This window comes from Varroa jacobsoni, unplaced genomic scaffold, assembly GCF_002532875.2.
Source record: "Varroa jacobsoni isolate VJ856 unplaced genomic scaffold, vjacob_1.0 scaffold_1085, whole genome shotgun sequence".
Lineage (NCBI taxonomy): Eukaryota > Metazoa > Arthropoda > Arachnida > Mesostigmata > Varroidae > Varroa > Varroa jacobsoni.
Window position 1 is genome coordinate 176,539 of NW_019213987.1, and position 26,147 is coordinate 202,685.

General features: G+C 41.1%; 2 protein-coding genes across 3 annotated transcripts in view; both read right to left on the reverse strand.

Moving 5' to 3' along the window:
• Positions 1-325: 325 nt before the first annotated feature.
• On the reverse strand, positions 326-11,478 carry LOC111266457 (trypsin-1). Its single transcript, XM_022843954.2, has 6 exons — positions 11,413-11,478; positions 5,364-5,577; positions 3,548-3,618; positions 2,369-2,655; positions 1,659-2,135; positions 326-918 (listed from the first exon to the last, which is right to left on the reverse strand). Exons 3-6 carry the CDS (start codon positions 3,588-3,590, stop codon positions 757-759), a joined length of 969 nt encoding a protein of 322 aa, XP_022699689.1. The 5' UTR covers positions 3,591-3,618; positions 5,364-5,577; positions 11,413-11,478; the 3' UTR covers positions 326-756.
• A 6,118-nt stretch (positions 11,479-17,596) lies between these two features.
• The window catches only part of LOC111266460 (pikachurin), a 76,238-nt gene continuing 67,687 nt past the window's right edge, over positions 17,597-26,147 (reverse strand). The window contains exons 9-14 of one of the 2 annotated variants that reach the window (XR_002684112.2): positions 25,220-25,342; positions 24,650-24,887; positions 24,141-24,369; positions 23,140-23,734; positions 21,207-22,802; positions 17,597-20,778 (exon numbers count right to left, since the gene is read on the reverse strand). Coding sequence is in view for 1 of the 2 variants with exons in the window: in XM_022843957.2 (XP_022699692.1) it covers positions 22,654-22,802; positions 23,140-23,734; positions 24,141-24,369; positions 24,650-24,887; positions 25,220-25,342 (1,334 nt within the window). In the remaining variant the exon portion in view is untranslated. Of the gene's footprint in view, positions 22,803-23,139; positions 23,735-24,140; positions 24,370-24,649; positions 24,888-25,219; positions 25,343-26,147 lie in introns of both variants that reach the window. The other variant, XM_022843957.2, reaches the window with a different exon arrangement.

The window sequence follows — 26,147 nt, forward strand, 5'->3', positions numbered from 1 at the left end:
GCTGCCTGCGCCCAGCTTGGCTAAACCCAGTTCTAGGACAAACGAACCACCAATACGAAGGTATTTCTTCTACTATCAATAGGCCTAATCTATTGTACGGGTCATCTAATTGGCTTCGAATGGAAATCAGGATTTTGAAATGCTACAGATTCGGATGCCGGTGTCTCCGTAGTCTGGTGACCATCGTGGATCGTGTGCCCGGCTTATGCTTTGGAGATAGAATCATCGTTACTTAGAGAATGTTTCTAATAATTATTTCTACTACTAGTGATATGTTGTCGAGATCCGGCCAAGCTAGTTGTAACCTATTAGATAAGCGCGAATGTATGAAATACATACGCGTTTCATGTTCCTTTATTTGTTTTTTTAAGAAACACCATTTTGGATTCTGCTATATTTTCTCAGTTGCTGACAAAATTAATTAACTGGTTGCTTCATTTTACTTCAATAGCTCAAATAAACTCTTTACCAGTGATACCGCACTTGCAATATTGAGTACTGCAGTACTATTCTACTTGGCGCACATATGGAACCTGGTGATCTATTCGTCTGCGCGATTATAACTCGCTTCTATTTATCTTGTATTTGTATGCCCTATTTGCAAATCGCCGCAGATATCAGCAGTTAACTCGTCTCCTTTTTTTTTTTTCTTCTCTTTTTATCTACTCATATTTCTACAAACCAAACGTGTACAGAAGAATACGTATTTATCAAAGAACATCCAGATAAATGCGATCCAGATTAAAAAACAAGGACCTATGATTGCATTTTCTCATTGATCCAATCGATAAAGTATGCAACTTCCGTGTACACCCCGGGCTTTCCTTTACGAGCGCATCCTGTTCCCCAAGATACGACGCCAACAATGTTACTCAATGAGCCGTTCATCTTTGAAACCGCAGGACCACCGGAGTCACCCTACCACAAGCAGAAAGCAGCATGTCCATCGTATTAATGAAATGGCAATAAGTATTATAGTGAAATGGATATTTGTGTTGGAACTTGTGACGAATCATTGAATTACAAATTGTGCCGCATTAAACGGCCGTTGTAACAGATCCAATAGAGCTAGTATCAGATAGCAGTATGGTAAATAGTTGAGTTGTAGACAACGCCGCAATAAGCCAAAATCGATATATAAACTATAGTGCAGTGTTATGCGGCCCATTGCGGTATAGCTAGCGGCTCAGATACAGACATCTCTGGTCTGAGTCGATGATGTATCGGCAACATGGTTGCTTAGCTGGAGAAACACGGAGGTTTATATGGGCGTGTGAATGCATTCTGATTCTTCAGTGAAAATCCAAACAGCAAGATATTTTTTTTAAATGAAATAGGGCCTGAAAATATTGTCACTCTGCATTCTACGGTATTCTTCCATTAGCAATGAAGCTAATGGAAGAATACTGTTGGACTAAAGCTTCGACATATGGCATACAGGTACTTAATTGAACATTTGACTGACGCGAAAATAAAGCAAACAGGAAATGCATTGGAGCTCACTGTCAGAATACATGTTCAATAAAATCACGTTTTGCATCCTCGCTTCAATTGCAGTCGAAGTTAGCCGAAGCACACGATGGGATTATGTGTTGATTTCGTGCGTTATTTGTGGCTGAACCGCAACATACCTACTGTTAGAAGTGTGAATTCCTCACCTGACACGAATCCCTACGACCTTCAGGATAGCCGGCACATAACATGGTGCCCTGTATGGGGCCATCTGCGGCCCGATCTAAAGCAATTTTTGATGCTTCGAATTTCGGGGGCATCAATGTTGGTAGTACGCCACCTGTTACTGATGTGATCACTTCCCAGAAGCCAATGATCGGGTTGAACGCGCTCGATCCTCCTGATCCTCGTCCATTGTACATCTCATTGCACTGCGTATCAGATATAACAGGTAACTCGACTGCCATGAGAACCTGTGAGCTCTGGCCGCCCTCACGAGTAGTTCCCCAGCCCGATACGGTGATCTTGTCATTAGGCTGCATAAGAGTTGGAGCAGCGGGGGGCAAGCACGCTGGCTCAACGGCCTCAGTCATATTCAAAGGCTCCTTTAGTGTGATTATGGCGATGTCGTTCATTAAAGGCTTCGGTTTATTGTAGCTTTCGTGAATGACAAATGATGACACCTGTTTGATGGACAACAGTATCGTTATGTATTAGGATATTTTTAATTCGTGAGCTGTTTTCCATAGGTTAATTGGGGTCCATAGCTTTCATGGACAATCCTATAGTCTGACCAACGTCAAGGGGAATCCTTATCGCCATTGGACGTGAAATGAGCTCTATGGGTATGTTAAGATTCTGGAAAGATTCTGGAAGAAAACGGTGAGACATAGATGGTCAAACCTGAATCACTTACGGTTGCCGCTTGAACAGCTTCGTTACTCATGTCACCCTGTTTGTGCATTCCAGCCACGACCCTGTATTTTGATCTTCTACTATAACAGTGAGCAGCTGTAAGGACATGCTCTGGGGATAACAGCGTCCCTCCGCACACGTGGAGCCATTGATTAGGTTTACCTCTCATCTGCAATGACACTTGCCAGGGGAACTCTTTCTGCAGTGCTTCTCGTCCACCGACGATGCGCGTGGCCGAAGGCGACGTTCTCGACCTCCCGCATTCCCTAGGCTCAGGCTTACAAAAAGCTGAATAAAGTCAAGTACGAAATTAGGATTTCAATAACAGTAATAATAATAATAATTTCATAACCTGTACCTAATGCTATCGTAACGTTTGAAAGATGAACTCCTACTTGGCTGTGACCTGAGCTAATATACCGACTTCACTGAATTGAAATTCGATGTTAAACAGGCACGTATATATAAAAAGGTTTTTACTTGTGTCACAGTTTCGATCATTAGCAAGGTAACCAGCGATCAAAGGTCGCCGCACTATGCATGAGCCAGTTTGAATAAAGCGGGCGTGAAAAATTCCCAATGTGCCCTACACATCTAAACTAAACTACGACGAAAAAGACGGCATGGGTATTTTGAAGTTGTGCTGGCTTACGCTCGGGCTGGCTGTGAGTTAGCGCAAAAAGTAACTGCGTAACTAACAATAAGCGAGCGTCGCAAAAAAATTGATCAACTACTTCGATCACTTTCGACAAGCGTCACACGTGATGGTAGATCTTTACAGCTAACCGCCAAATAAAAACTAACATAAATTTACAGATTACCATAAGTGGACTACGATATAGATAGATAGATAGATGCGACAGGTAGGTGGACTGCTTGAAAAATCTGCTTCTTTTCTACGCAGTCACATTTCTAGCTGGAAAACATTTGCTTCACGTATAGCTGACATACACTTTGCAAAACGAGAAAACCGCAGCACGTTATAGGTACAAATGATCGGGAGATCTTGCTGGTCCGAACGGCTCAGCTTAACAATATTCAAAAGATACTTAAGGGGATAATATATTATATCCAGTAGAATTATGCTGCTTAAATCTCAGTGAATCGATGACAGTAATCTTGCAGCTGTCAGTCGAAAATATCGGAACATACTTAATTTATTTCAAGATCTGTTACCTACCGCTGTTCACCAGTATAGTCGTTAACCAGATGATTCGCATCATGGTGATCCTTTCTACGCTGAGTCGAGCCCTGAAACAAGTGATTTTATTAGAGAGTCTTTTACCTTTTAAAGGATCTGAATGCGGGTCTGCCAATTTAGCTAACATAACTGCCTGTACAAAGGCGAGACATACTGCAGCAGTGGCTCATACGAATAATTTGTCAATTTAACCGGGCACTACTACTCTGTGGTCAAAGTGACCCAGAAAAGTTATATTTAAGGCATCTTCTGCTACTACAAACGAAATCCAATCTAGAAAAAAGCTAAGAGAATATAAACAGCTGAGGATAAACGTTATGCTTACTAGGGCTCTAGTGATGTTTGCTGGGTACCATCGACAATATTGTTTGGTAAATGTCTACGGCGTTGAATAACAAAAAAGACACCTGTCTATGAGCAGTATTCATACAGAGATTCACAAGTCTGCAACGTACTCGGAAATATGTACATGAGCAATTGCTGCAGATATAACCCTTATGGTTATTGACAAGGTTAACGTTAGCGCGATGGCAATACGCAGTTCCTTCCTAGGAAGGAATTCTAAAAAAAAAAAAAAAAAAAAAGTGGTTACGCTGTTTTCAGCATTCAACCCGACATAAAAGACATTTTTTATCTAAAAGGAAAAAGAGGAACTCTGGTGCGTGACTTTTACTCTAGCCCCATAGATTAGCATTTCCCAAACATTCAACTTTTAACATGCGTTTCTATATGAACAAGCTAGCAAAACCTAGAAGCACCAGTTTCTGCAGGAAGTGTCGTGTAATAGCAGCATCTCGTAGAAATGCGATCCTAAGTTAACACAATTGATGTTATTGCATACGTTTTTAAGAGATATGATTATTTGCAGTATTCGGAAATGATTAGAAAATGGCCGCGGGCGCTCATGTACCATTTTTTCTCTATCAAGATACTAAATATTGGATTACCAATAAAAACTTAGCAGCTTATCGATGTCTTGAAAATGCGCAACTTCAACAAATGAATTCTCTTATTATTTTTATCATTCGAAGGTGTTTGCATCAGCGGCATGATGGTTAGAATGCACTATTTCGAAACGACGAACCGTCAACAAAACATGGAAGTATGTGTAATTTTAGGTACTGTCTTATCAATTTCCTCTTTATAGATTATTTATAAGATGTCAATGTATACACACGTTGATCTACCTTCGACGACGATTTTGCCTTAGCTGTTAGCATACGCAGGTTCACTTGACCAATGTTGCGTAAACAAAATTTTACCAAACGGAAGGTACCATATTCTACTAGTATGATTTCTTTTCTCATTCTCCTGTTCTGGACGACTTACTATACTGTTAGATCCATTCTGCCATCGACTATAGTTATCGATTATAATTATAAAAAAATCGGCCAGCCACAGTATTGGCTAGGTACGCTCTTGATTAGCTATAATAAAGCCGCATAAGTTTTTATTAAGCATAAAAAATTGCACTTTCCTATCCACATCTATAGGACGCCTAAAGAACGTCTGAGAGTATCCCATAGGCGTACTGAAAGCAGCCGAAGCAACAAATAAGAAAAAAAAAAGGGCATCAATCAGTAATTTCATAGAATATACTTAACTTACATGTATTGAAATGATTTCAAGACTATTCCAGAAAACACTGTCGATACTTATTCGAAATAATGTTTTATGTTTTTTTTTTTTTTTTGAAGACGTTCTAATAAGTTATTTTTACAGTTGATGATCGTATATCATTTATATCTATCTAAATATATCGCGATTTTCTTCTGATTTATCTACTTCGTCGCACCTGTTAAGCTTTTTCGCGTATTCTTTAGTTCTTCGTTAGTGACATTGAAGCTGCCCTTGGCGTTTTCGTGTCCGGCCATGGACCGGCCTCCTTTAAAATCATTAGTTACCATATCTGTCAATACTTTCTTCTGCGGGACTTCGATCCCCGATGTGGTACATGGCAACGTCGATTACACATCTGTCTTGAATCGTCAAAGCATCGTCCACCTCCCCTTATAGTAGTAGCAATGGTAGCAGTTAGTTCGTATTCTATCATTTACCTTTTACCACGCACGGCAATATCGTATACATGTATATATTGGGTTGTCGAAAAAATTTTGACCGTTTTTACTTGGCTTTCTAATTTCATATCTTAGGCAATATGAGCTGTCTCAATTTGGCGTTTCTGTCACTGAAATGTTGTAATTCCATAGTAAAAACTGCGTTAAAATTAGGTGAAACTACTTCATTCAAATATGAGATCAAGCGCCTTGGCCAAGCGCCAAATGAATTTCTATAACGAATTGCTTTATTTTATAAATTTACTACGATGAAGGCACAAATGCTGGCCATGTACATAAGAAATTTGTGTTATTAACAGTGAAGATGCGTTATCAAAAATGGCTTTTCACTTTTGTTCTGAAAACTTCGATATCGAAACTGGCTCTTCGTAGTGGTTTACTGATCACGGAAAAAGTTTATCAGATTATTGCACAAGTTGAACCAGAGCTATGGTGGATGGATAACTATGGTGTGGCCAAAGGACTAAGTATTCACTACCAAACAGTTCAACACTATTTGAAAAAGCTCGTTGTTTGAAATAGTTTGATACAAGATAATTTACTTGGTTGCATATCTATTTGCGAAACTCCAAAGGAACACAACAAATTTAAGCCACTATTTACGGGTAATAGAAAGTGGGGCCACAATACGCAAACAAAAAGAGAATGAAAAAAAAAGGAAAAAAGAGGTGCGCTTTACGATGTGTACCAAAAAGCCAGACTGACGTCAAAGAAGGTCATGCAATGTCTTTAGTGGACCTGGAGAGGAATCGTGCATTGTCAGTTGCTTTTACTTGGCGAAATGCTTGATTCGGACCTCTGCTGGCAACAATTAACAAGATTACGAGAAACCATTGAAAAAATTGACCGAAACCAGTGAATAGAAAAAGTATCGTTTTTGACTATGACAATTCCAGTCAACCTTTTTTTTTTTCCATTTCGACGTTAGCTATCCGACAAAAACTTCGTTGAGACATTTTAATATAGTCGTCGTATAGCCCGAATCAGACTATTATTTAAGATTAACTTACTTGTTACAGTTTTTCGTTCAGAAGCTGGAAAGATTTTTTATGGTAAAGAAATATGGTGATACGGAAAAAAGCAGAAAATCACGCACATTTATTTACGCAATCTTATTTTGAAGAATAAAGTATATGTACTTTAATTTTGGATTAAAAACGGTGAATATTTGTTTGACAACTATATATATATATATATACATTGGTCGATATGTACATATTAAGAGTTGTCTGCTATTATTTCTTTAACTTAGATATTCTCATTAATATCTCCCTGCTCTATTTCCTAGATCACACTCTGATTTTTTTTTGCCCAGACCGATAATTGATGTTTATTGTCATTCCGGTCTCGCCTTGAGTAAAACGTTTATGACAGGTCATTGATGACATCGGTGATGCTTCTCGCGCTCTGCTATTGCGTATGTGAACTGATGTCTCCGTTTGGGCTGTTGTGCACTATAAAGTCTCCGGGAAGTGTCACAGCTGCTGTAGAATCCCATAGTAATCGCCCCTTTTTTTTCGAAGTGGATCGCAATGAGGCTTTATAATTATTGATGGCGGTACGTATTGGCTCGGCAAACGATTGAAAAGATGTCTACGTCGACATACCCAACGTATCCCTATGTGTGACGCAAGAGTGCTTTAGGGTGTCAACAAATGATGTTAAGAGCACAGTCTCCCGATTAGGTTTAACAGAGTATACAAATATCTTATGTCTATTGTAGATTTTCTCATAACTTCCCCTACCGCTGGCAGCAACCTGCTGTTGTTGTTGATCGCGCCTGACCTGCGTACTAAAATACTTCGTACGACACTAGTGGTATCAGAGCATGCCACTGATACCACAAGCGAAATCGTCTATAATCAGATAGGCAGATGGACGGTCGCAAAAAAACAACGGCCAATCTGATACAATAGCTATCTAGTATATATTCCATGGAAATTTCTTTGCCGCACGAACACAACAGCAGCATCGACGGCGGTGGCAGCCGTCTTCATTGATTTTATCATCCAGTGCATTTGTTTTTGTTTTTATCGAGGACAAATGCTAAGCCCAGACGTAGTGCATACGTAGAGATCAGACGGTTGGCTAAGTTTTGCCCGACCTGTATCTGAGACCGATCTCTTTTTAACCGTCATCTGTATCTGTCTGTATGAAGAGGTCCTCTACATAGGGCACTACCCCTCAAAGCTGGCTGGCTGGCTGGCTGGCCCCAAAGAGTTAGAAATGACCTGTGGTAGGGACTGTGATAGCAGCAATATAGAGCAATTGGCTAAAAGGCAGAGGAACACGGTTAGATATAATAGCAATAGTTAGATATAATAGCAAAGCAATGGTGGCGCAGAAGCTGAAACAATATAGCCGTAGTTTGCGATGGGAATCCGCTGAGTCCCTAGGGAATTGCGCTGTACAAAAATCTAGCAGCACTCATAATAGGCTTTGCGACGTCAGTAGCATTATACAATTGAAAATTAGCTGAACTGAACACCGTTGATACCGAAACAGAAGCCGAAAATAGGAGAGTGCGAAGAGAAAACGCTTAGAGACATGTTTTGATAAAGGGACGCGAAAACGTAAGCAAGCAATCTATAAGCATCGATGTTTAATACGTGATATTCACCGATACGGTGTGTATTGTTCCATTCGTAAACGATAGATATTGATTCGGCTAAAGAATGGCATACAGAATTCAAATGTATAATGGGGCTCACATGCCCTGATCGTACTGCAGTCAAATAACAAGAGTACTGCATACAAGTTAGCTAAAAGTGGAAACTAATCATTCTTCGAATGGGTAACTACTAGAAAACGCTTTAAGCTTCAAGGGGTATTATCACACTGGACTCGCTCCGGGGTTCTCTACGTACGTATCTATTATATTTTACATAGATACACGCTATCGTGTCGGTAACTTCGTTAGAGCAATGGGACCTTTTTGAAAAGCCGATCGATATTATTTATTGCGATTAGCCATAGCGAAATTTAGTTACTTACGCTAAACAGCAGTGACCTCAAGGACGAACGTGCGCCCCTGTACGAACAATATCAATCACTAAATAACGTAATCAATTCTAATTTATCAGATCGACAATTAGTTGTTGGGTAGATGTAACCTCTAGAACTTATGATTTAACCGTGCTGTAACTGCAACCGCACGTACTTCATATTGTATAGTACAGTTTGAACTGCTGAGAGAATCCACAAGTCCTAAATCCGGACACTAAACACTGCGTAGATTAACTGAAAGAACAGGTAATTTATGATCTAATGTAATGAATTGAACTGAACGGCAAGAAGTCAGCCTTACGTATTACGTGATGTCTTTTTTTTTTTTCTATCTTTCTGTAATCCTCGTAAGAAATCCTCGATAAAATGGTTAACAAGGAAAAAAATGCTAGGTAATAGCGAGAGAGAGAGAGAGAGAGAGAGAGAGAAAAAGTCGGATTTGTCTTAGACACGCTTTATGACATTATGTAGTGAATAAATTTCTATATGCCCATATTAGGCGATCATCATGGGAGAACGTAACCAGGAACTCTTTAAACGGCTTCTTACGGTAAATCGCCCTCAGTTTAACGATTTTTATCAGTCAAATGAATTATCTACCAGAGTTGCAGAATTAAATTTCAGAAATACGCCAAAAAATCCGGGTTATTAAGCTAACTTTCACAATGCTTAACAAACAATTTGAAAATTATCTCTATCTAACACAATAGGCATGGGTACCTAGAACTGCAAACACGTGGATAACGTATATATTTTTTGTTTTCCATGCCAACAAACAGACGATATTTGTTTATATTCGGGATGCACAGGCAGTTTTCTGTCTCATCGATTCGTTTGGTGCTGACTGATATGACTTTTTTTTGTTTATACAATAACGGTTATTGGCATATAAAAATATCTTATATCGGCACACACGTATAGACAGGTTGGCGTGCCACGTGCGGTTCAGTCACCGTCAGTTAACCGAATATACAATGTTACTTTTATCTGTATCAAATCTATAATATATACTATATTATTTAGCGGCAGGCAAACAATGATAGTACATAACTATCAAAATCTGGTAAATTAGTAGACTTGATGCACAGATGAAGATTTAGGCGAGATCGACTGCGATGGTACGTCATCCTTAACAACAGAAGTTACTTTCAGTAAGATGCGCCCCCTTGTAGTGTTAATGATAATAATAATAACAATATTAGTTCTACAGATCCAATTCCAGCAGCGATCACTGATATCAAGCCAGCTAAAGCTAGCGTTCGCAATTGACTTGCAGTAAGCGCGCTAACGGTCCCTACTGCCAGTCCATTCAACTTTCACTACGCATAGCTTCGCGCAGCTCAGCACCGACATTCTACTTCGCTATGGTGTCGTATCCGCTTCGAAAAGCGCGTCACCCCGAAAACATTTTCAGATCCAACACTAAACACCTTGCCGTACGATGCAAAACGCCATTCATTGTGCTTGGCTCATAGTCACCGATGGCAGTAAGATCGCTAGACCATCGCGTAACGTCCACCAAACACACGTAATCGGTGACTTCAGAACCCAAAATCCGACTACAGCCGACCTGTTTGGTTGTTCTTTATCCCCCATGCTCGCCCTTCACAGTGTAGTGCCAAATGTCCATTGCTCGTTCGATTACTCGTTCGGTTTCGCTTCCATTGTTCAGGCTATTACTGTGACTGCGGTTGCCGTCGGCGCTTAAGCTGCTGACGGAGCAAGACCTTCAGCCTTAGGCCTGTATCTAGTTATATGGCTCGATAAAGTTCGGATGAAGCCAGCTCTGCCGCGCTGATGTTTTTACTGTCGAAGACGACAATGGCCAAGACTGTACCAACATCAGTGTACAGCCATGATTCGGGAGCAATTGAACCCGTGAACCATTGATCGAGTGAGCATGTCCAGCATGCGATCACTGGCGGACGGGGACTGAAAAAAAGCGTCGACAGCTGGGATTGTTACAGCCACCGTCATTATACCGTTAGCTCTCCTGATCTAACCACATCATTATTCTTTGCCTCTACAGACGAAGAAGTGTTTAACCTTGGACAAGCGTACTTACATCGACGGCGAACATGTCGTACTATTACTACTATGGGTGTGACGCTCCAGCACGGAGCTATCTAGTCCACGGCCCATTAGATCTATACCAATAATGTAAGTGCACATAGTTGGGGACCACGGAAGCATTAGAACGCTGTAGTGAGAGAGCGCGATAGCGAGACGAAATCGGCCCCCTCGTTGCAGACAAGAAATACTAGCAAAAATAAATCTGTCACTATGAAACCTTTCGGGGGAAGTCGCAGCAGGTCTGATCCGCAGTTCCGCCACTCTGTTCGTTCCGATGAACAGTTTCATTCAACTGATTAAATGCCCCATCGTCAACTGCCGATGCTCATGGTGTCTTATTGTCTTTTACGCATATCTACATGTGTTGGCACGATCGGTTAATTTGTGCGTCTAATTCGAAAATCCGCCGTAGCTACGTGTGCGCTATCCACAGGAGCGTCAGTATGTTCGTCAAAGAGAAGCATTAGTCCGGCAATATATATAATATTGCAATCAGGGTTGCTGCCGTATCATGCACAGCGGTTCTACAGCCATCGCAACGATCAGTCATTGTCGAATGGTACAGTCGATCAGCAGCAGCATCAGTGACGGCTGTGGTCATCCCTGCTGCTGCTGCCGCTGCTGCTGCTGTTTCTGCTTCTGCCGCTGCTACTGCTGTGGTTGCTGCTAGCACTAAAAATAGCTCACCCAGTAGTTGTTTAAGGACAACGGTGTTACACACGAAAACCCTGACGCGAACACCCACAACAAAAAGTACAACAACCGCATCATCGTCCTGGGAGCGCCGGTAAATGACAACAACGTTCAGAACCGCCGCAACAAGAATCAAGGTCTATATCGCATGCCCTCCTCGCATCGTAGTAGCAGAGCAATGGTGCCCCTTGCCACAACTACCGGTCGCGACTACACTTGCGACTCAGCGAAGATGTGTGTTTGTGATGTTAACGGAGTGTATTATCCAGACCAATGGCTAAAAAGGTATCTAACGGTGATGTACATGTTCCCAGTCAGCGAATAACCAGCATAACGGCGTACTGAGTAACGGCAAGATCGCGCCCGACAAGCAAAAGCTTCTGGAAAGATGGAAATGGATGTCGACCAACGAGTGGACGCTGCGTTGTGGTCGATTTGGTGGGTACCTTGTCATTGTTGTGTCCATACATCTCCCTTACCCACATCGAAGAGCCACTGTCCGCGTTCGGTAATAGGGGCGTGGGTAAAATAAGTGCGATGAACAAGCACCCAAACACATATATAAGGCGTCCACGTGGTAGAAGACCATTGTGCGACTACACAAGATCAACAAGAGACAACACAACAACTTTGAAAGATATTCGAAGAACTCCACCGCTCTCGACATGTTTATTCTATCAAAGCTGCTCCGCGTAAGCATCGTCATTCTGGCTCTATTAACGATACTAGTCAATGTACAGCAAGCAGAGTCGAAGAAGCTGCTGAAGCTGGCTGCGGCAGCCGCTATTCTTCGAGGCGGTCCGATCATTCCGCTGCCCATACGCTACCCCGTTCATACGCCTAGATCACAAGTAACATTCGTCAAGCAAGTTAAAGAAGACTGGGATCAGGGATGGCAGCAATCTGGACACCAAGGTGGTTGGGAAGGCAGTCTTGGTGAGACTGGATGGTGGTAAATGTTATGTGCGACCCCGCTCTACGTACGAGTCCAGTATTGCTTGTAAGACAGAAGTCAGCCTTCCAGCCCCCCGTTCTTCTCGTCACGACTCTGTGCATATCAATCGCCCATCACGTTGTTATCAGCGCAGTCTACGATTAGTCATCAGCTGGAAACAGTTCAACTACTTCCACGTTTTTTCTCCGCATTATGTAAAAAGCGAAACATCCAGCAAGCTTTCCACGTCATCTTTCCATACTGCGTGTAACTGGTCATTTTTCAAATTCGTTCATGTGCCAAGGTAATCAGTTCTCAGAGGGACAACAAGTTCGAACCTCCACTTCTGTTACCATGTACGGAACCACTTTGTTTCCTTAACGTCGCATCGCTGTGCACATGTTCACGTAAAGACTTCGGTGCAGAAAGCGGACGGTTGTATAAATAGCCACTGATAACAGAGATGCATGCACATTACCTTCAACGTACCTTTCCTCCTTTATCGTTTATGCCATTCAAATAATTATTGCTTCAATGTGACGAGTGCTACTGATGTCGATCCTTAGCCTCGCTCTACGAGTGCAGTAACTTCAGTGCCGTGGCTCTCAATGTGTTGTCGAATAATGTATATAAACAATGATATGTAGTAGTATTTAATTGTAAAACTGAGCATTCATTATTGCTTGCACGTTCGTATTGTTATGCGTGAGCGTCAGTATATGTAAATAAATTAAATTATTGTGTATAAGTGTGAACACACACGTTCTTTTGTTTATTTATATAAATCGAATAATTTAATTAGTAAGGTAAGTCGACATATTCTATAGACTGAGTCGAGTCGACAAAGTATGTTTTTTTTTGGCTTCTAAGGAAGTTCGAAATAAAATTTCCAAAGTTTGAAAAAAATAGTAAGATCGTTCACCCACCGTAATGTTAAAATCACATATTTGTTCGTTAAGTCTTTGCTTTACAGGAACATGAAACTAAGTGTGACATATGTGAGAGCGGGTGCCATGGAGCAAGCGTCCAAGATAGACTAGCAAGTTTCAATGTCTCCGTGATAACTTTCGTGGAAACGTATTTGCCTGATAATCTTAAACTGAAAATCCTGACAAAAACGGTGTGGTGTGGATTCAAACCCAAGCATAGGCGCACATTGTTTCGTGTTGAGGCAATACTAGAGAGGCAAAATTATTATATCAACGCAATGGGCCCAATCATCTGTCGTTGAACATTTAGGACAAACAACAACTCACGTATATAGCTGGACTTCTAGAGCTTTTGGTTTTTCAATCGTAGTTAGTGCTCAAGCTCTATCTAGCAAGTGATGTTGGAACTAAGCTCAGTTTGGACGATCTTGTCCTTCACTCCAAATACAGCGCCACGTCTACTTGCTTTTGTTATTTTGTGCATCATTCTAATTTTCACATTAATAATAAACTGTTAACTACTAGAAATTATTGGATCCATACAACATGTTGTACTTCGAGACGTATGTAAATATTTATTAAGAAAAAATCAAGGTAGACTATTTGATAAGTGTCTGGGCTGAACCGTTTTCAAAAAAAGCTTACTGGAATATCTTGTTCATTGGGCTGCTAACCCAAACAACGATCAATATGGGCTTTCCATTTTGGTTTTGTCGGTTGGTGTCTGGTGTGTAAGCATGTGTGTATGCGTGGGTCTGTATACGTGCGCGTGTAGGTGTGCATGTGCTGCGAGTGTGGCTTAGCAGGAACTTCGTTTCGTTAGTTAAATTTTGGATTCGATGGAGATGAATTGAAGGAAAGTTAAGGCGACTGAAATCCCAATTAGGGTCTATACCATGTATGCATATAAAAACACATTTAAAATAAAGAGTCTTACCATTAGACGAACTGTCTATAGGCTAACGAAAACACTTATTGCTCTATAAAATAAGTGAAATCTTCGTTCCCACGGCATGGTTGAAATGATAATTCAAAGGTACCTGTTAAAAAGTAGATCTTTACAATGCCTCGTTAATTCATAGGGCGAGTTTGTAATCGTGGAATCCAGCCTACAATAAAACGGTATTTAGCTACTTTTAAGACGAACAGGGATATATATATATATATATATATATATATATATGATCAAATGTACTTTAGGAAGAATTCAAAATGTACTCTAATTTGTACCATTTGCATAATACTAAAGATACTTGGGCATCTAAGAGGGCAACGTATTTATCAAGCAACCCTTAATAAGCATACGTTGTTTCGAGGTACGATAGTAAGACTTACCTACATAACAATTCTTAAATGCGGTTGTGGAAAGCATAAGACCGAAAATTCGGCCATGTTTTATGACCGGCTGAGTTATGGTAGAAACAGCTAGATTGCCAGCCGGTTAGTGACGAACGAGAGAATTAAAGATTGCAAATCTGTTTAGAACGAGTTCCAATTCACAGCAGATCTTTAATGGAAATGAAACGCAAAAAGCCTAGAGATTATTTAGCAATACACTTTTAATATCGTTCTGAAAAATAAGCCTTTTACAAAAATAACATTTTACTGTACTTCATAGTGCGTAAGCGGCACCATGCCTATAGTGGAGGAACTCAGTAGAGTTCCTCTAACCTAACCTAACCTAACCTAACCTAACCGAGTGTCCCATAACGGAAGGCATAAAGTGTACTTTGGCATATATTTTAAAAAAGTTCTATTATATAATATAAGTAAATCGCTTTCTTTATTCACGTCAGCTGTGTCATTGATGGGACTGGTAGGTTGCGGTTCCTGTTCTTTTTTCGATCAGAGGCCAGTTATATTATCGTGTAATGTACGCATAGGTACATTGCATAAAGAACTTGGCACTTTTGATGCATAGTTATGTTGTCGTACTTCTCGTATCGTTTACAATGGGCTCGTCTGTTGATCAGAAAGAAAAGTCAGTTTAGATTTTGCTGATACGCGACAATTATTACCCGAAAACAATTGAATTGCATAATGTTCTGAACTTGAGGCACTATGTCTTGGCTGTGATGATAGCCAAGGTACAATATATAATAGTTCATGTTATTTTCTTGCAAAATATATTGAAGCACAATAAATAAAGGTAATTGAAGCACATACAAACCTAGTTCTTTATTCGAGAAATGTTTATATTGTGAATTCACAAGAACGATTAGTGTGTCGACTTTTTGAAATATATTTAACAATGTAAAGTTTATTCGTGTTGACAAGTTGTTCCAGAAGTGGCGCTAACACCAGGCGAACTCGATGGTCGAATCCGCCTAGTGTTCAAGCAACATGGGAATAAATCGAGGCGAGATGTCTACGTGTTACGTTGACAAACGTTATCTAGTCAGTAGATCAATACGATTCCCAAACATACGCACACATATATATGCATAGAAAAAGTAACGTAAAATACAACTCGACAAAAGGACACCTGTACTTTTTACACTAGGACGTGTTCTCACTCGAGTGGCGAACATTCTAACGCTACTGGCTTTATTCGGTACACAGCGGAACGAACCGTGGAAGCTGCTTAAATTAGCAGCGACTGTTCGTGTTCTTCGTAGGAGTCCAAATAGCCAAAGGATTAGCCTTATTAGTATTTGTATTCGAGTCAGAGGTACGCTATGTTTAGGTCGCATTCATCGTTCTGGATCACTGCTGGGACGCTCATCGCGGAGGTTCAAGTTCCGAGTAAGGTAGAGGTTGACGACAACTAATTCGCTGTTTACAATGAAATACTTCGACGAGTTTTGTCTCCGGAACCTTCGTGACGCCACAGTATGTCGCAGGGTTAGGCCTCAGTACGACGGGCATTCCCCTAAAATTAACATGCTGATGCATCACCATTTACCCATGACGAGACTTCTCTTTTAAAGATGTCTGCTTCAGAAAATGTCGTTGTGGAGTTCATCGCTGAAAACGTTCTGCACCTATTCCTGCCGAACGAGAAACAGAGTGAGGAGGATTTTTTTGGCTAGCAGAGCTCTGATCTAGCAGTTGGTATAATGTGCGTAGAAACAACTTGAAAACCTTTATTGCTTTTACTAGATTTTATTCTTCGGACGGAGCGAAACAAACGTTTTGCTTTCCCTGCTCTATTTGCTAGCTGTTATTTTTATTACTATCATTAGTGTTATTACTGTTATTATTATATAGACGAGTGCTTTCTTTGTTTTTTTCGTGTAATATCAGTCAGCCTAATCAAAAAGCTCCAATAGAGCTGCGAGGGCTCTTCTTAGCCGCTTTCAGCTTATGATATCGCACAACGTGGAGCGCTTATATTAGGGAACGCAATTTAGCAGAACAAGAAACGCAGATGGACTATCGGGCATGACCGCATATTCCTCGTACGTATTCATGCGCGTGCGTTTATCTTAATATTTCTATAAGGATGAAACCTGCATGTATGCGTAATCTTACTAGCTAACTAATCCATTGTGCCTTATACACTGTACACAGATGCAAGCTATTACCGTAAGCACCCGCTATGTAATACTACTACAAATATCAAATAGCTAAAAAAAGGGCGCACCTCTTTTTTCATTAACTCGAAACAAGATTATCATATCTTAAATCCATCCAAACAGCGAGCTTACGCTGATCGTAAGAAGAAAAAGACTTCGCTGCTAGTATAAAAAGTCGCCTTGGAAAACACGCGCTGCGCGTCCTTTAGTTTCTTGTTATTGAACCTACTTTAGAGTCTCACGAAATCGTGACGAGTAGGCGATGTGGGCGTAACATCACGCGCGCCTATTTTCATACTTTTTTCATTTCGAAATAGAATGCAATTGGAAAAATGTAAGTACTTAGCGGCACGGCGAACGTATTGTTAGCTGCCAGCTGCGAGCAAGTTTATTCGTCAGTGAATAATAGTGCAATTTCTCGAGCTTACTTACTTACTTACTCGAACTTACAAGTACGTGTTTGTTTACCTTTAAAGAATCTCTAATATCCTATCGGAAATTAGTTTAGGTCCTCCACATATACCCATCGAAAACATTTTGGGTTTTAATATTAACTTTCATTTATAGACAGCGTACATAATAGATTCTGTTTTGCTGGCATTTATTTGCAGTAACGAAATACGAAGCAAGTACCTATAAGTCAACGTGTGAACGAAGCCACTCGAGTCGAGATTCAGGACAAATTAACCAAACTTCTGTCCGATCATCCTCTAACACGGAAGCCTTAAAGATACATATTTCAGAATAAGGACACCTGTCCTAATTTAGTTATCAACGAGTTTCGAACACAACGTCCATTTGAATATTAAAATTTCGTTTATTTTCATCAAAAAACATGATCAATGGTGTTACAATAATGACATAATGTTGTTGTTTCTGCTGACGCCTCCTTCAATTGTCACTTAGTTGATATTTTCACCTCGTCGTTTAAATGGAAATTAAATTATTCACAATAGTACATCATGATACTATGCCACTTTACTCCAAAATCGAATTGGTAGTAGTCTTATACCCAAATGACCACCTGTCCATCCAGTTTTTACCTCTTTTTTTTTTTTTTCCATTTTCCTCTTTCAATTCCGCGATTGCACAACTTCACTTTGTCTTTCAGAACGGTACACTCCCCCTTTTTTTTTTTCAATTACAGCTAACGATTCGATGATCGTCTTACGAACATTGCCAGATCAAGACCTCTACACTTCGTGTTCCTTTATTGGTCTCAGAGCATCGGCATTTGCTATACATTTTGATTCTAGTTTCAGTCTCTCCATCATCGTTATCTTCCCTTCTCGAAATCGCCCCAGGATATCCCCGTACACTCACCTGCCTATCGTTCCTGCTACCTGTTTTCTTAGATGCTCCTCATATGTTATTATTGTTATTAGAATTACTACTGTTATTGTCATTGACGATGTGCATTCTTTGATTCTCTGCGAAGGCGAAGGTTTTCGCTGCCCGAATACTGCAGCGAGCCCTGCGGGGCGGTCATGGCGCGTCAGCCACCGCCCGCGGGCAGAGGTGTCCTAGATGCAAGCGCGCAGATCTTCCATCATCCCTTTTTTTATTCGTCATAGGACCACTTACCGCGCTTTTGTTCTCTCTTACGGGTGCATTAGTCATACTAATAGTAATAATCTTTATCCATAATATCGTCACTGTTTGCTTATTGATATGTCATAACTTAGGAGAAATTTGGCTGTGCTGACGTGTAACTTCTGTCTTCCCTAACATCCTCTCTTCCATAAGATAATTTTCTCATAATCGTTATTGTTGTCGTAATAATTAAGTCGTCTCTTCCCTTCGGTATAATCTTCGTTACGTAATCCATCTTCTCTTCTGGCTTGCCTTCTTTCTCGCTCCCGCTCGCCTTCTCTTCTATTATTATTATTATTAGCCTTGTTATTTCCATTTTCTATTTGATTACTTGTATTCTTACTGTTCTCATGAATAGCATTATATTATTAATAATAATAATAATGGTATTTTTCGTCTTCGTTAATTATCAATATTATTTTATTTGTTACTATCTGTCAATATTGCAACAGATAGTTGGTCAGTTAAGCGTGGTTTGTCACTCCGCTTACAGTTCCTTTTTTCTAGCTAAACTGGTCGAGGACCTGCGATGTATCTGTGTAGCTAATACGCGCAGCACCAGCTTCGACCGGTTCTGGGGTCCATTTCAGGTGTGAGAGATATGATAACAAAATCAAGCAACACCAGTGTCACCTGGAGCTTCTTTTGCCTTGCACATAACCAAGATCTTTCCTCCAGCCTCGTATATATATATATATATATATATGTATGTATAAGGTAAGTATGTACAAGCTATTGCACGCGTCCTGCCATAAGACTCCGGCCGCATCTCATCCTTCTTACAACTCGCAGATCTTCACACACAGTCTATCATACTGTCGTTTAAAATTTCAGCGCTGTGAGGTCATTTTTTTTCTGTTAATCTTGCTATTTTATAGTGTCAGCTCATATATAAATTGAATTGTCTCGAATTTGATAACCGGTACCTTCTTGATAACTATAAAAAAATGCAAATATAAACTTCTTTTGTGTTGTTGTTGTTGTTGTTGTTGTTGAAAAATGAAAACCTCAGCGCTGTGTACATGGCGCGTCCGTCGTCCTTGGTCAAGTTGGTGAGCGAGTTCTATGTACAAACGAAACGCTTTTTGTCTAGGGATAGACGCGGTCGTTGCTTGATTTTATACTCTCTGTTTTGTTTTTATATTCATTACGTTGTTCCTTTTCCATCTTTATTTTTTCACTCTCGTTCATGCTTTTTTGCGTCGTAATTGTTTCTTTTCAATCACTAAGTTTCCTAGTGCATCAGTTGTGTCAGTTGTACTAAGCATGCTGCTATAGAACCCGTCCATAGAACATTTTAGATCGGCCTCTGCTACCTTTCCCTTGCGTTAGTCACTTCAAATATCATCTCTTGCCGTGACTTTCAACTTTTTTGCCAATATAATTTAATGCAACCACTCTTTTTTATCAGCCATGAAGTTTCATCAGCCTCTTCCGCGACCCATACCCCGCACCGCTTATCGACTTTTGAACTACGACCAGTAGACGTATCGTTAAATTAATTCGATTTTTTCAGTTCTCGTGCTGAACCGGTCGCATATATACTTGACACACTTTTGTCTGTCACTTACTGCAGCTATTTACACGCTATATATATATATATATATATATATATATATATATATGCCGATCCCCTCTGTCCTTACGACGTCTACTTTTGATCTTCATACCCATAACTGCTCTGACAAACCGGTCAAATCCCTACCTCATCTGCGTAGCAGATTTATTAGCGCGCGGTTAGCTTTTTCGTCGTTACCTTGGTCTCTAGTCAGCCAGTAAACCATTTTGCTGAGCCTTATCTACACGAAATTCCTGATCCCAAAGCTGCAACCTATGACGGCCTTGGCGGCCCACCAGCTTGCCAATTCAAATACCTTCAAGACTGTCCTAAGCTTCCTTTCTACCACTCGAAATGCCTCCCTAATCAAACCCTCGGTTACACTACCGTATATGGTTAGAGGAGGTGGCGAAGGTCTTTGTTCGTCTTGTCAAGGTAGAATGCGTTGTGGAACTTGTCTCTGACAGATATTAGCCAACTACATGAGGCCTTACGTCATTACTGCATTTTGTTATAACTTTTCCGTACTATTTACAAGAGCTTGTGACGGCTCTGTATCAATAATAATCTTGGTGTGAATTTAAGCCAGTCCGCTTTATCGTATGTATTTTCTTTTCACATTCCTGGGAAGTAGCCTTTATCTGGATTTTCTTCGCCAAATTTCTCTTTGTTTTGTATTTAACTTTAGAACACTCATCCACCCGTCCTAATCAGTCTTTGGAAAAATGCCATGCGGTGCCTGTCACTGGTTCACTTTTTCCCATTTCACTGACCAGCCCGCATGATGAAGCTACTTGCCACGGCGCCTATATTCAGTGTCGATCATACCTGAAATAATGAATTGACACATATTCGTAACGTTGCTTTCAGTACCACCGAATAATGTAAAATTCTCACCCCTTGCCCTTTTCGAAATAATGCCCTGCTATTTCATTCGATTACGATGCTTGTCAGCGCGCGCATTGCCACGATCGCATTGGATAGACTCAGTCAACTGTCCGCTGTGTCGTCGGGTGTGCTTATTTCGTCGACATGACGGGAGGACTATCATACACCTAAGCATCATAATCTTTCCCTCATAATATAGTGCCTTGTCATTCATTACATAGTCATTATTACTAATATTATTTTAGTACCATCATCACCATCAGCGTCATTCGTATTCTTGTCCCTTCCGTAGCTTACTGATCCACATCATATGATTTTTTGTACATAACAAAATAATATCGGCAGCCCCTTCGCGTATAAGTACATACTTTTTGCTATCTAGACTATGAAGTGGTGTCAGGCCGTCTCTGTTCCACAAAAATCGACTCCAGGTTGTCGCTTTCGTCGTCATCAACGTCATTGTTATCGTCAAGGGAAATACTCAAAAAAAAAAAACAAAAAAAAAAAGCACGCCGAACAGTTTTGTAAGAAAGAGAACCACAACGATGCGTCTTTTTACCCACGGACTCACCCCCTTCCCTTGTCTGCAGATACACAAGAATCTACGGGTGTATGCATATGTATATATATATATATATATATATATATAGATTTAAAAAAATAATTTTACGTAAATGATTCTTTAAGAAGTCTATGTCTTCAACTGATCGTACAATACTGACAGCAACTGCAATAATAATAATAACGCATACTCTTGTTCCATTAATTAATTTTAAGCGTTAGGCCCGCTGTACAGATAAGTAGAAATATATGCATCTGTGTATATATCAGTCACAGTAATATCTCCGTTTGGCATTCACAGTGAAGAAAGGATGATATGCCACGCGTTTAGGGTACGAATCTCCGTTCCAACCACTACGAAACGATAAAAATCTATAATAGAATATAAAGGTCTATACGATTGTATTAGCCGACAGAATTGCCATATTCATCACTAGTAATTAAACTATCGAGTAATCATGGGGCATTGATATCGCTTAGTAAACGCTCAATCCCGTTGGGGAGTGGATGGGTGGTATAACAGCAATCTCTTGCTGCGAATGGCTGAGACATTCACGTTATATCCATTGCATCGGCTGGAACAGAGATGGCGCCGAACTCCTTTTAGATAAGTCGGGCACTTGGTTATAAGTTGCTGCCATTTGCTATTCGGTGGCCATTACTACAGTTTCAGTCATCCAGTATAGACAGACCATATGCGTAGAGGTGTTTCAAGCTGAACTTTGCTCTCGCAATGTTTGCAGACCACGCTATCGTAGTGTTTCCCACCGACATAGCTTCACGTTCCTCATTATGTTTGCTTGCTATCAATAACTTGCGCGTCTTCACACTTCAGCGTTACATTTATACTATTCTAATAGTTTAGTCCGCCTTGATAATCGTCATTATCGTTATGTTTTTATTGATCTCTTATTATCATTCGTACTATTATTATCATAATTAGCTGTAGTTGTTGCACTTATTTCGGGCAGTGACGGTGTATCCCATTCCGTCACTGGGTCACCGAAGTATCAATTATTGGAGCGTCAGGCTCTTTGAATGGTCGAGTTCAGTCAGGCAGTCCTGTTACGAGAGTTAACTGCAGGTGCTTGCTGATAGAACATTTCCAGCCCAGCAGTAAGCGTAGATGGTTAGCCCCAAGTGTTCTCAGTGGTGACGATTGGTTGTTTCAGCAGTTGGTGATCAATCCTTATCTACGGTTCAAGAAAGAAGGTGCCACCTCCACAAACGACCATGTTCGAGATGCAGACTTATTTAGATACAGGGCTGAACGTTGATTCCGCTGTTGGCATGTGTGACAAGTCGGACGTGGTAGTCGGTTGAGAGTGTGAAGTTCCCGATACAGCCAACTAGGCCAGTCTGATAGCGACCCAGTGTCATGTGAGTTAGGTCGCGGATACCGCCTGTGAATATGACAAACAACGGTGTTAGAACAAGTGCAGGCACGCGGCAGAGGGCGGAGGCGCAAAGATGCGGTGGGTTCCGTTTCGATTCGCTTTGATCCTCGCGATTTTCCCTTATTCGCCCTTATTTATAAGCAAACCTCAGTAGGCCTTCATGTTCCATAGTGGTCTATCGTATAGCTCTTGGTGTATTTAATAACGCTAAAAAGGTATTAGCGTTTCTTATAGATGAAAATACGGCATTATTGATGTACAACCATGTATACGTGTGTGTTCAAACATTAGACAACGTGAAAATAAAATGTAACAGACACATTCAGCCCAGCAATCGGCTAACCTAGAAAGAGTCCACTGTTCACGGTGAGCTGGTTCAGTTGCCCGAACGAAGTACCCACTATGGTCGGACCATCATCCACTGTAAGAGATCCTTCCTGACGATAGCGTATGGCCCGTAATGTGTGCCAATGGCCATCATCAACCCTCGAGTAGTTGTAGACGAGATCGCCCTCACCCGAGCCGAGATTAAAACGGAACACCAACTGGCCCTTGTTGATGCCGAGCGAGACGAAGTCAGAGCTGCGGGAAACATCTTTCTCGCCAGCCCATAATAGCAGACCATGTCCCGAAAATGAACGGAATTTCATCTGGATGTCGATCTTCGAGCCGCGCACGCGCTTAATAATCTCTTCGGCTGTGTAGTGCAGGAAGCTCTGACCACCCATCATTGGCTGGGCAATCGCTTCCTGTACTTCGATCTCGCATTGCTGGCCGGAAAAGCCGAGCTTACAGTGACATTGGAACTCATCCATGGTCGGTTCACACTGACCGCCATTGTAGCACGGTCCCGTGACGCAGGGATGTGCACAGTTGTTGACATTTCGACCGGTCAGAGCTTCCTGAAGAAGCTTCAGCGGTTTATTGTTTATCGTCACCTAAATCGTAGAGCAGAATGCATAGCCACAGTAGGGCGCGTTAGATTAATCTCACCGATTTGTTTTGTTAGCTGGGTCCGTCAAAAAAATATTGATTTTTAGTTGCTTCGACTACAGCGATTTATATAGCACTTATATTTGTAGTTTTTTTTTTGCAACGATGAGAATAACATTGTCCGAAAGTCATGCAGCTTCTATAAAAACATAGACGTTATCTCCGTAACGACTTTCCTACGATGCTGCAACACGAGACCGTCATTCTGGGCCTGCACCTGAGTAGTCCGGAGATACCGGTCGACCGGGCTATATATATATATATATATAGGTATGTCTCGATAAAACGTGGATAACTCGTTGTTTGTTCACAAGAAAGAGTTAGTAATAAAAAAAAAACCTTTTTAACAACCTTTTGTATGCATCCCGCAAAATTGTGCGTGATAGCAGCATTGGGCGAGGTTTCTTTAAAAGAAGGTACTCCGCCGATGTACAGGTTCAGATCGAGGGAGAGCTGAGTGAAGGCTCCTGGTGCGAAGCCGACAATATACGGGTGCTTGTCCACCCGTAGAATGCCAAGCTGTCCCGTGCGCGAAATGGAAATCGTGTGCCATTTGTCCACGGTGACTGCCTCGTCGCTTCTGAGAAAACGAATGCACCAATATTATCTCTATTACTCTGAAGACCTAAAAGGTTTGCCAGGAGTGGACGAGTGTGTCATTAAAGTGAAATATTTTCACAGTTTGGCGTGCTCGATAGTAGGACCTTTGACTTAGGTTATTATACATCTTTACGTTCTCATGTTATGTTGTCTCGCTGTGGCAAGTGAAGGCTGAAAAAGAACATTTCATCAATTCTGTATCAGCAGATATTAAAGCTGAATGATAGCCCTTGAGAAAAGAATAGCGAACGTCAATATACCTAACAATAGCGGCCCCGTTGCCGAGATCGAATCTAAATTCGACGAAACCGTTGACGAGCTGCAGCATAATAAAGTCGCCCTGTCCCTCGAGAGAATCTCCGTTGTAGAAGAAAACTCCGTTTAGAGACCGCGGCTTCAGCACGACGGTGATCTCGAGGAAGGACAGAAAACGCTCACCGAGGCCGGGGAAACGCATGAACGATGAACCGTTGAACGCCGGTACCAGGATTGTCACCTCTTCACAGTTGAGCAGATATGGAAAAACAAACAGAGCATTCGCTTGGCTATTAAACCGCCTTCTATTTCGCCCGTAGGTGAGGTGACAAGGCTTTCTCAGTTCGATATTCAAAATGCACTGAACCCGTGCATTGAACGTTAGTTTGGCTTATTTGACAGGAAAAATAGACGATTTATATTGTTATCGCCTCATCAATCTCAATACGAATGTCATATAGTATCGGAATCTAAGCATACAGAATTACTGTGTTCAATGCTTGCTAGTAAATACAGGACGTAGCTAGTGTAAGATAACTGCGAAGGGACTAGGGTTGTCTTGGCTCATTTACTACCTTGATCGCAAAACTCTCCTTCGTAACCTAGCGGGCAGATGCATGATGCAGTCTTTCCGTGGTCGACACACTGTCCTCCGTTCTGGCAGAGCACGTTATTGCATGCATCATCACGGCATTCGCCTAAAAAAGAAAATGTGAACATGCAATTAATGGCACAGGTCAGGCGAAATTGAATTCGGAGCTCAGCTAACACTTAGCAATTGTAAAAGCTAAGAAAGAAAAAAGGTAGCAAAGCATTAGATATCTCGTTAGCAGCTAAAGTCGGTATCTTGATTAAGTCGATTTCCACAGCAGCCGTCTGTCTAATGACACAAATAGGAATATTATATGAAAGAATAGCGTGTTTCGCAATGAAATAGTTTCGTCTTAAATAAAGCCGAAAGCTTTATTTGCATGTCAGGGTTTCATAGCCATGTTGCATAGTTTTAAAATGAATGTTTCGCTCTACTATAAGCGTGTCAGGTCACGTTTTGTTTATTGCGTATCTCACTCTTTTTTTTTAAGCCGATACAAAGCCCAGTTGCTGTTTTCTTCACGTATGCGATTCTTTGTAGTCTGTATTGCACATCTTCTGTCCACGGTTTTTGCGTGTTAACAATCATTTCAAGCGGGCGGTTGCAAAGCATGATTTCTAACACCTTCTTACTTGAGTTCTCCCCTGATCTCGTCGTTGTTTTCTCGATAATGCCTGCCTGGCTAGCGAGCTTCGTCTGTTCAGTAGCTCGCAACCGTACGACGGCAGTAACCCTGTGGCCAGCAGAAGCACCAGCCGTCGCGGTGGTTAATCCGCTATAAGTCGCTTCTTGTTGTCCTTGGCACGCTGTATGCGCTTAGGAGACGGCCTTCTACCATTAATGGTTTCTCTTTTTATTTGTTTATTTTCTGGCCGTGCCCAATCTGCGCATCCTAACCGGAGAAACAGCAA

Excerpts from the sequence above, each read along its gene's own strand:
- LOC111266457 (XM_022843954.2), bottom strand. The coding sequence starts at position 3,590 with ATGATGCGAATCATCTGGTTAACGACTATACTGGTGAACAGCG. Across the intron at positions 2,136-2,368 it reads AAGCTGTTCAAGCGGCAACC|GTGTCATCATTTGTCATTCA; the intron begins GTAAGTGATTCA and ends TCCATCAAACAG. Across the intron at positions 919-1,658 it reads GTCGTAGGGATTCGTGTCAG|GGTGACTCCGGTGGTCCTGC; the intron begins GTGAGGAATTCA and ends TGCTTGTGGTAG.